The sequence below is a fragment of the Sus scrofa genome, chromosome 6, assembly GCF_054392235.1.
Source record: "Sus scrofa isolate SSC_HxYL_T2T_F1_AM1 chromosome 6, Sscrofa_HxYL_maternal_Yorkshire_Landrace_v2.0, whole genome shotgun sequence".
NCBI lineage: Eukaryota > Metazoa > Chordata > Mammalia > Artiodactyla > Suidae > Sus > Sus scrofa.
The window spans coordinates 88583598-88594095 of NC_139388.1; the positions used below are offsets into that span (position 1 = coordinate 88583598).

Sequence of the window (10498 nt, forward strand, 5' to 3'; positions counted from 1 at the left end):
AGATAGCAAACAGTTCTTTTGTTCCCACCCTATTAGCTGCTGCGGAAGATAAACCCCTCCCTCAGCCAGGGCTGTGGCCAGAAGCTAACACAGACCCTAGCTTCGTTTGGAGGGCAGATAACTGAAACCACAGAGGGCTTTGGAATCCTGAGAAATGAGAAATCCACCAACGGAGAAGGATTTATTATCTATTTCCTTTAAGGAGGGTGCAAAGTTGTTCTAACAGTTTCCGTTACAGGGGCACCAACTGGCCGCTCCTCCCTAACAGACAGTTTTGTTGAGTTAGCTGCTTCTTCTTTTTTTTTTTTCTTTTTTGGCCCCGCTTCCTACGAGAGAAACTGCTTGAAGGAGTCCCGGGGCGGTGTGGGGGGGTCCTCTAAAGTTTCCTTCACCATCCTCATTAGTCACCTGAGCTGGGGCTGAGGACCGAAGCAGGACAGGTCTTTAGTAGCTGGAGGAGGGGAAAGCCAGGGGGAACCCCCACTTTCTTCACAACCAGGACGCACGGTGCCGCTGCTGGCCACAGAAACCCCAAAAGGCTTCTTTTTCTATTCAAAGAAGAACAGCTATTGCTCCAGGCCCTGTGCTGACCTGTTGTTGCCGAACAGCAGGGAAAGTGCGGCTCGGGCTTCTGCGAAGAGGCCGCAGGGCAGCCCCCAACTCCGAGAGCCTCGGCCCACAGGGCAACTCAGTTGGTGTTTGCGGGGCGGAACTGGGCCAAGAGCATCGACTCTAAGCCAGCAGCCCCGACGGGCTAAATGAAGGCGGGGGAAGGGGCTTGAGGAGTTGGAATTCCTCAGGTGTCACCAAGGCAGGAAGGTGCCAATGCGGGGGTGGGGTGGGGGTGGGGTTGGCGCGGAACCGCGAGATCCTTCGTCCCCGCCCCACTCGCCCGGAGTCAACATGGCCGCCGCGGAGGGGGGCGGGGCAGCTCAGAATCCCGGCAGGAGCGGGGCGGGGCCGCCATCGGCGGAGCCAGTGCGCAGGCGCGACCGCTCGGGGCCCCGGATGGACGAGCTAAGGTTCGGGCCCCGCCTGGGAGGTTGAGAGCAGCGGGTGCCGGGGACCCGGCGCCAGCTTGGGAGCCTAGGAGTTCCAGGGGGAGGGAAGTTGTCAAACGGAGGCCGAGGGAAATGAGGCGGAGGCCGCGAGAAGCGAGGAGCCCCGCCCCTCCGCCATAGCGGCCTCCCAGTGCCGCCTCTTCCTTTACAGCCTGCAGCCCGCCCCTGCCTTCCGGCCCTAGGCCGGACCGGGCCCCACCGGTTCCCTCGGGAGTTAACCGCTGAGCCGTGTCCCCTTTGTGGAGAGGAGATGCCCAGTCCCTGGTTGGGACTACGTCCGAAAAGGAGAACGCGAGAACGGGCTTCGGACCCGGCTGGGCTTGGGAAAGATGGCCTCTGCCTCGCGGCAGCTAGCAAAACCTCTGGTCCTGAGGACCTTGGGTCAGAGCGACCTCCCTACCCCACAGAGGATGTTAATCTTATCCAGAGAAACTAGGGCTCCAATTCCACAGGTTTTCCTATCGGCCCAGATTGGGCCCTCCCTGCCTTGAGTACAAACAGCAAGAGCTTGCGCTGTCAGACAAGTACTGGGCTTGGAGACCCGGCTTGTAATCCAGTTTCTGGAAGACTGCAACCCTTTTGGCAGGAGTGAGGGCTGGTAGACTATGAGGTTTCAGAAGGGAAAAAAAGGAAAAGAAAAGACATTCTCTTTAAATATTGCTTTGGCTGTGCCACCTGACCCCAGCGAGCCTCAGTTTCCACATCCATAAAATGGCGATTGTAATTACACAGGCCTCATGGGGTGTAATGAGATCTCTGGTGGAAAAACTCTGGAGATTTTATTACCCTGGGCATATTTATCTCACAGGAAAACAGGGTAAAACTGGTTGCTCTCTAAGTGCCCTGCCAGTTCAGAATCTGTGATTTCGTTAGAGGGGTTGTTGGGAAGTGAGGCCCTCAATGAGCAGAGAGGGAGCTCACTGGTTTTATTTTCACTCGGTTTACCTGTAAGTTAAGGGTAGGCTGCACGTCTTCTGTTGTCGCTGGGTCTAGAGCTTGACTCTAGAGAGAGGAAAGGAAGAATGGAAGCCTGGTGAAGAGGCAGAGGTGGGTTACGTGCTCTTCTGTTCCCAACTCCTCTGCATGTGGGTGGGAAGTGAAAGAAGGGAAAAAGTGAATAAACGCTAGGATAGGCAACCAGCGGACGTGTGAGGCTGGCTGTGCCTGTTCCCGCGAATCCTTTCGATTCAGCGAGTCAGATATTGGAACTGTTGGGTAGATTCACAAACTACCGCTGCTCTCTGGGGATTTCAGAAGCTTGCTTTTGAACTGAATTTTGATGAGCAAACCCGTTTGGCGTTGGGAGCCCCTCCCTTCCTCCTGGCCTCCTGGTGATGGAGTAAGCAACAGGCGCCCCCTTGTGCTGAGGAAAGAGAACTGTTGCTCATGGCAGGTTTTTCTGGAGATATTGTATTATTTTCCTGTGGCTTTTGTGACTTCTGTCGTTTTGCTCTCAACGTGAGATATGGTGGGAGGAATACTCGGAGCAGTGATTTTTGTATCCGGAGCCAATGAACTGGTGAAGCTGTATCTAGTTCTTGCCAGCTCCACTCAGTCAGAACACAGGCTCAGAATGCCTGTTTGTAATGCTAGGCCCTGAGGGTATAGTTAGGAGCAAAATGGACAAAAGCCCCTGCCCTCATAAAACAACGTAAATAAGCAACAGCAATAAAGATGACCAGGCAGAGTGTAACGAGAGCATATCACATAGTCTAGTGAGGGTCAGAGAAGAATTCCAGAAACAAGTGATACCTAAAAGTTTGATAGGTATTAGCCAGTTGGAAAGAAAAGTTTTCCAGGCCACGTATGTGGCATATGGAAGTTCCTGGGCCAGATTCTTTTTTTTTTTTTTTTTTTTTTGGCTTTTTTAGGCCCGCGCCCATGGCATATGGAGGTTCCCAGGCTAGGGGTCCAATAAGCTACAGCTGCTGGCCTACACCACAGTCATAGCAACGCCAGATCTGAGCCACGTCTGTGACCTACACCACAGCTCATGGCAATGCTGGATCTTTAACCCACTGCGTGAGGCTGGGGATCAAACCTGCAACCTCATGGTTCCTAGTTGGATTCGTTTCTGCTGCAGCACAACAGGAACTCCCAGATTCTTTAACCCACTGGGCAGTGCAGGGGATTGAACTAGCTGCCACAGCAACCCCAGTGGCTACAGTCGGATTCTTAACCCACTGTGCCACAGCGGGAACTCCTAATTTCTTAGTTGAAGTATTTTTTTCTTTAGGGTTCATTCTTCACCCCAAGTTGATGAGCTGCCTCTGATGCTCTTGCCCTCTGTTCTATTTGCAGCTGGTTCTGTAGGAACCATTACTAACTCTTTGAGCTCAAGGAATTGTTAAAAAAAAAAAAAAAAGCCTTCAAGTGCATTCTTTTCCTCAGAATGGCTTTGTGATTGTTTATGCATTGCTGCCATTCCAACAAAGAGATGGGAAATAACAGTTTTCTCCATCCGTAGTAGTCAACTTTGTCGTCCCTCTAAGTTTGTTTTAGCAATGAGAGCTGGCTGAAGTCCTGCTGAGTGGTGGTTTTCTTTTCCTTCTCCACTTAATTTAACAGACCAGCTGAACACACATCAGAGAGCTTAACTAGAGTGTGTAGTCATTATGGTCTTCCAGTTCAGTTCCATGCCCCACTTTGGGGACTCTGGTTTGGGACCTAGTTTATTATTCTGGGCAAGAAGAAAAGGGCACACACCAAATAATAGCAACCACAATATAGATTTAGTAGTACTTTTTCACAACTTTAGTCTATTTCGCCGTCATGACAATTTTGTGAGACAGGCAAAATATTCTGATCCCATTTTATACCCAGAGAACTGAGGCTCAGAAGGACTAAATGAGAACTCATGAGTGACAAAGCCAGGTCTTGAATCCAGGTCTTTAGTTCCTGCATAGGGGCACTAAACAGGCTTTAAAGGTTCTCTGTGAGCTTAACTTTCCAGCTTCATGCCTATCGTGTAACTTCCCTACAGGAATTCAGTGTGATCCCTTCTGCCTTCAAGACGCCTCCCCGCTCATCTGGGCAGTTGGGTGGTTAAGTCTCCCATAATAATGCCGAAGGAGGGGTTTCCATGAAGAATGCTGTCAAGAATTTACTTTCTGCCCATGTGTGACATTTCTTCCTTGCATTTTGGAGTTTAGAAGCCTGAAGGAGCTCAGTCCTGGAAGCAGCCCCTCTGAATTCCTGGTGGTGAGAGGATGTGGCCCCTGGACCCATCCCTGAAAGAGGTGCTGGGGTTTGCCGTCGGCTGCCGTGTCCTGACTCTGGTGTTGCAGGTCAGTCTCTGATCTTTTGTCCTGAACGTGCTATTGCCATATGACTGGGCTAGATGCTAAGAATAGGCCTCATCTTCTTCCCACTTCCGTAGATGTGCCCCTCTATGTGGTTAGAACAAAAGAGACTAGACCTTCTAGCTGAAAAGTTGTCAAGACTCTTACAAATGGTCTGTTCATCCTTATTTTACACACACAGTAGCTGAGGCCCAGAAAGATTAAATGCTTTCTTTTTTCTTTGGCCACGCCCACGGCCTGTTGAAGTTCCTGGGCCAGGGATCAAACCCAAACCACAGCAGTGACAACACCAAGTCCTTAACCTACTACACCACAAAGAAACTCCTTAAACTGCCTCTTTAAAGTCACAAGGCAAGTTTAGAGAAGGGCCAGAGTCAGACCCCAGGTTTCCTTACTCCAGACGAGTGGTCTTTCCATCAGACCATGATGTTCTGTGACCAAAGATGTCTCTAGGATATGACAGCTCAAACCCTGCCCTGGGTCCCCTGACCAGGAGACTGAGCACTGTGTCTCAGTCGGTTGAGTGGGGGAGAGGTGACACTGCCCTGAGACCATGTGTATATATTTGTTTAGTCAGCACTGTCTCCGTCTCTTCCCCCAGCTGTGTCCCCTTACTCTCTGACCCCCACACGCCCCCCAGAATGCATTTCCCCTTCTGTAATGCCCTTTCCCTTTCAAGGCTGCGCTTGGTACATATTTTAATCAATCTTCACATATTATGAATTATATATGGAGCCTAGCACAGTGCCCAGTGCTTAGTAGATCCTCAGTATCTGTTATTGTTGAATGTATGTCAACACCCTAGGAATGTTCTATTAGCATATTATGTGTGCCTTTCATCACAAGCACATTCTCTCTGAGGCTCCTAGCTGGTTTCTTTGTGGAAAACTCCTTTCTTCTCTCCTCCCCCACTGCATGAGGCATAACAGGCTCTGCTGGGTCCCAGGCTTAGTTAAAAGTGTCTTCAACTTGGAGACTAGGCCTGTTGTCTGTCACCCCTGTCCCACTTGTTTTCAGTTTGAAGTGGCCTGATAAAGAAACTGGCCACAAAGAGAAAAGCCTTAAAAAATGAAGTTATACTCCTGATGCCAGTCTGGGAAGACTGACTTGATAATGGCTTTCAACCAGCATCAGCTGAGTGATTGGCAGAACTAAAGGAGCAGTACTGTGACTCAGCATCTGGAATAGCGTTCCAGGACAGCTGGGTTCTAACTCAGATGGTGATTTGGAAGCGATCCTCTATACTGTTCACTCAACCGCCAAATTTTATTAAGTTCCTTCTCTGTTCATAGAACTATGTTAGGTGGGAGTATAAAAGGCCACAATCTCTTTTCCCTTAAGTAGCTGACAATCTAATGGGGCAAAAAGACATTTAATAATAATAATGCTATTTCATTATCCCTCTCTCCCTCCCCTTCCAGCTCTAACGCTCATGCCACCAGGTTATATCCCCAGTTCCCCTTCATTGTTGCTGACATCTCTGTTAGTGACAGCTCGTTCCTCTTCATTCCTTGAAGGTTTTAGCTTCTGATTCACTGTTGCTCTTTCCAGCACTGCTATTTATTTCTTGGTGCTTTCAATATTAAAAAAGCTGATATATCTGACCACAGTCTCCTATCTTTCCAGCTTACTCCCTCCACTACCCCAGTTCTAATGGTTCTTCCATTCCCTCAGGACTTATGATCCATTGGTTCTACCACAGTTTCACTGTCCCTCACCCACCTCATGGCTTCCGCGCCTCTTCTTACCCAACTTCGATTACATGGTCCACCATACATACACATACAGCTCACTTGTTCACTTGCTCTCTTCTTGCTATTTCCCCATGTGCTGCAAGTGCAGCCCTAAAAAGCAAAAAAATATGAAATAAAAAAATTAAGATGGTAATTTTAGTTTACACAATTAAACAAAAATACTGGTTCTCCTTTGTCCCACAGGCTTTCTTCAATGCCATCATCCCAGACCACCGTGCAGAAGCTTTCTCGCCTCCTCGCTTTGGCCCCTCCAGCTCTGTGGACCAACTTGTAGAAGGTCTCCTGGGTGGTCTGTCTCACTGGGATGCTGAACACTTCCTGTTCATTGCTGAGCATGGCTACCTGTATGAGCACAACTTTGCCTTCTTCCCTGGTTTCCCCCTGGTCCTGTTGGTGGGGACTGAGTTGCTGAGACCCCTGTGGGGGTTACTGAGCCTACGGAGTTGCCTACTAATCTCAGTAGCATTGCTCAATTCCTTGTTCTCTGTGCTGGCTGCACTCGCACTTCATGACCTGGGCTGTCTGGTTCTGCACTGTCCCCGCCAGGCCTTTTACGGAGCACTGCTCTTCTGCCTCAGTCCTGCCAATGTCTTCCTGACAGCTGGTTACTCAGAAGCTTTGTTTGCCCTCCTGACATTCAGTGCCATGGCGCAGCTGGAAAGGGGCCGAAGCTGGACTAGTGGACTTCTCTTTGCCCTTGCCACTGGTGTACGCGCCAATGGGCTGGTCAACGTCGGCTTCCTCGTGCATTCTCAGTGCCAAGGCTTTTTCTCTTCTCTCACGATGCGGAATCCTCTGAGGCAGCTCTTGAAGCTGATGGGCTCGGTGTTTTTGTCAGTCCTCTCACTTGGCCTTCCCTTTGGCCTCTTCCAGTACTATGCCTATACCCAGTTCTGTGTTCAAGGCTCAGCCCACCCCATCCCTAAGCCCTTGCTGCAGTTAGCTTTGGACAAGGGCTACCGAGTCGCTGAGGGAAATGAGCCACCTTGGTGCTCCTGGAAACTTCCCCTAGTATACAGTTACGTCCAGGACATCTACTGGAATGTTGGCTTTTTGAGATACTATGAACTTAAGCAGGTGCCAAATTTTCTCCTGGCTGCACCAATGGCTGTACTGGTTGCCTGGGCAACTTGGACCTACGTGACCACCCACCCGTGGCTCTGCCTTACGCTTGGGATGCAAAGGAATAAGAACAATAAGAGCCTAGAGAAGCCTGACCCTGGATTCCTCAGTCCTCGGGTGTTTGTGTACCTGGTCCACGCTGCAGTGCTGCTGCTGTTTGGCAGTCTGTGCATGCATGTCCAGGTGAGGTGAACTCCTGGCTGGGAAAAGGTGTGAATACTTGTGAAACCCCTAGTCAGGGACAGGGAAGACAACTAACTTCTCCCATTTGAGTGCCCTCTACCTAACTTAATCATTCAGCAACTGTTTGGGGGTATTTTTAGTGCCAGACTTTGGTTTAGACCACTGAGGATAGAACATGAATAAGATTGCTGGAGTTCTCGTCTTGGCTCAGTGGTTAACAAATCCAACTAGGAACCATGACGTTGCAGGTTTGATCCCTGACCTCACTCAGTGGGTTAAGGATCCAGTGTTGCCATGAGCTGTGGTGTAGGTCGCAGACGCAGCTCGGATCCTGTATTGCTGTGGCTGTGGTGCAGGCCGGTGGCTACAGCTCCAATTAGACCCCTAGCCTGGGAACCTCCATATGCCGTGGGTGCGGCCCTCAAAAGACATAAGACAAAAAAAAAGAAAAGAAAGAAAAGATTGCTGCCCTACTGGGTCTCATGGTCCAAATGGAGAGACAGCAGACGTTTAACAGGTAAAGTTATGGTGTAGTGGGATGGAAGAGGAGTTGCTATTTTGAGGTGCAGTATCATGGAAACCCAGAGGAAAAAGTAGCTAACTGGCTGAAGGAAGTGAGAAGGACATCATATTTAGTTTGGGTCCTGAGTAAGAAGGAATTCCATTTAAGAAGCAGAGGAAGAACATTCTGGACAAGTGGAAGGGCATGTGCAAAGCCATGAGAGTTGTGAAAGGACCTGATTTGATTGAGTTACAGGAAATTACAGGAATAAGCACAGAGGGTGTCTCTGGGACCTTGCCCTGAATGTCTGCTGGAATGTTGACTTTCTGAGGTACTCTGAGCTCTGGCAGCTGCTCCATTTTCAGAGGCAATATCTTGTGCAGTGTTTGATTGGTGATCAGGCTAGAGAGGGATGGGAAAGGTTTGATCACAGATTTTATTTTATTTTTTTTGCTATTCCTGGTTATGGCCCCACTTTCAACAGAACCCCAAGGAAGCCTTTTTGTCTCCATGCTGGCCACTCCTTGGCAGTTTCTGCCTCTTGGAGGCGCACATTGGCTGTTTGTAAAGTTCTCTGAACTATGTGAATAAGAGACACAGGAGAAATAGAAAGTAGCATTCTGAGTTTGTAGCTGGATTAGCTACTAGAGTGAGTACCAGCAAAGCTTAGGGTTTCCAGGATAGATGAGGGAGGCCATTTGGAGCCTTGGCTCCGAACGCCCCCAGGACGGACAGTATTGCACCACAGGATCCCCTGCCCCTGTCCCTCTGCTTTGCTGTTCCTGTGGGATGAGGGACCCACCTCAGATTCCCAAAGTCCCATGTCTGAGCCTAAGGTTTAGAGATCCCACCCATTGAGTTTTTAGTATTGGTTGGACTATTATCATGGTAATTAGTCTGTAGCTATGCTTATTTGTAGCACTGCAGTCATCTGGTTGGTGTCATGCACAGCTTTATAAGGAAGATCCTAAGGTCTACTGAAAAAAAATTTTAATAGGGCCATACCCGAGGCGTATGGAGATTCCCAGGCTAGAGGTCAAATCAGAGCTGCATCTGCAACCTACACCACAGCTCATGGCAACGCTGGGTCCTTAACCCACTGAGCAGGGCCAGGGATCAAATCCACCTCCTCATGGGTACTAGTCATGTTCATTACTGCTGAGCCACAATGGGAACTCCTCTACTGAATTTCTTTTTCAGTGAAATACAGTAGTAGTCATGGAGCTATATCACTCAGCAGCAGGGAAGCCCCAGGCTCACCAGTTTGAGGCAGTGACACTCTAATAAACATGTGGGTTTCCCTCCCTCTTATAATTTCCAGGTTCTCACCAGGTTTTTGTGCTCCTCCACTCCCATTGTATACTGGTTTTCAGCTCACTTGCTTCACGATCGAGAACCACCGCTGAGATCCCTAAAGACTGTGCCTTGGAAGCCTCTTGCAGAAGACTTTCCACCAGGACAAAAGGTCCCCAGAAACTCTATCATGGGACTCTTGTACAACTGGAAAGCTTGTTCTCTGGTCACACGATGCATTCTAGGCTACTTCCTGACTTACTGGCTCCTGGGACTACTCCTACATTGCAACTTCCTGCCTTGGACATGACCTGGAGACTGAGGGGACAGGCTTGAAGCAGACTTAACTAGGATCTGAAAGTACACATACACTCTGGGGCTGCCTGTGCTGCCCTGGAATTTTTATCCATTAGACCCTCTCTCTCTCTTTGAAGGTTGGTTGGGAACGGGAGAAGTGCGAGCCTCTAGAGAGCCCCTTCTGGGCCTGGCCATGGCAGATTTTAGAGTAGAAACTGTTTTCTCTGTAAATGAAGAAATCCTACTGCAAGTCTAAAGTACACCTAGATCTATCTTGTCTATCAACCATGGCAGAGATCCTCTTAAACTTACCACCCACCCACATATCAATTTAAATGTAAATTTCATCAAAGGCTCTAACTGCTAAGTTGGGAATAGTTCACATGTGATGGTGGAGGGCAGCTGAGGGGCAGTACTAAGTAAAGTGGGACCATCTTTTCTAAATGGGACATTGTTTCTTTTTTTCTTTTCTCAGGCACATCTTCCGCCTATGGAAGTTCCCAGGCTAGGGGTCAAATTGGAGCTGCAGCTGAGGCCTACACCACAGCCATGGCAACACCAGATCAGAGCCACATCTATGACTTATGCTGTGGCATGGAGACAGTGTTGGGTCCTTAACCCACTGAGCCACAATGGGAACTTCTTGGGACATTGTTTCTGATGATTTTTGCCATGATTTGTTCACTTATTTATATGAGAAATCTTACAAAGATATGCAAATTAAACAACTTTCAGTTATATCTGCAATGAATTACCTTTTTATTTTCTTTTATTTATTTACTTAGTATTATTTTTTTACTTTGTAGGGCTGCACCTGGGGCATATGGAAGCTCCCAGGCCAGGGGTCGAATTGGAGCTGCAGCTGCTGGCCTACACCACAGCCACAGCAATGCCAGATCCGAGCCACATCTTCAACCTACACCACAGCTCATGGCAACGCCGGATCCTTAACCCACTGAGCAAGGCCAGGGATCAAACCCACAT

The 10498-nt window shown here is 49.0% G+C and overlaps 1 protein-coding gene across 10 annotated transcripts; it reads left to right on the forward strand.

The window, feature by feature from the left end:
- The first annotated feature begins 971 nt into the window (after positions 1 to 971).
- Positions 972 to 10261, forward strand: PIGV (phosphatidylinositol glycan anchor biosynthesis class V). 10 transcript variants are annotated; one of them, XM_084958355.1, is made up of 6 exons: positions 983 to 1022; positions 2014 to 2108; positions 4214 to 4348; positions 6301 to 6394; positions 6719 to 7422; positions 9246 to 10261. In XM_084958355.1, exons 3-6 carry the CDS (start codon positions 4271 to 4273, stop codon positions 9525 to 9527), a joined length of 1158 nt encoding a protein of 385 aa, XP_084814481.1. In that variant the 5' UTR covers positions 983 to 1022; positions 2014 to 2108; positions 4214 to 4270; the 3' UTR covers positions 9528 to 10261. The 10 variants fall into 10 exon arrangements, 8 of the variants coding, with proteins under 8 accessions (NP_001431275.1, NP_001431276.1, XP_084814481.1 ...); NM_001444346.1 differs by having other exon boundaries at positions 972 to 1022; positions 6301 to 7422; XM_021095632.2 differs by having other exon boundaries at positions 983 to 2108.
- Positions 10262 to 10498: the final 237 nt, after the last annotated feature.

Coding starts and splice junctions, on each gene's coding strand:
- PIGV (NM_001444346.1), top strand. CDS start 4,271: ATGTGGCCCCTGGACCCATCCCTGAAAGAGGTGCTGGGGTTTGCCGTC. Junction 4,349..6,300: donor TCCTGACTCTGGTGTTGCAG/GTCAGTCTCTGA, acceptor TTTGTCCCACAG/GCTTTCTTCAATGCCATCAT. Junction 7,423..9,245: donor GTCTGTGCATGCATGTCCAG/GTGAGGTGAACT, acceptor TATAATTTCCAG/GTTCTCACCAGGTTTTTGTG.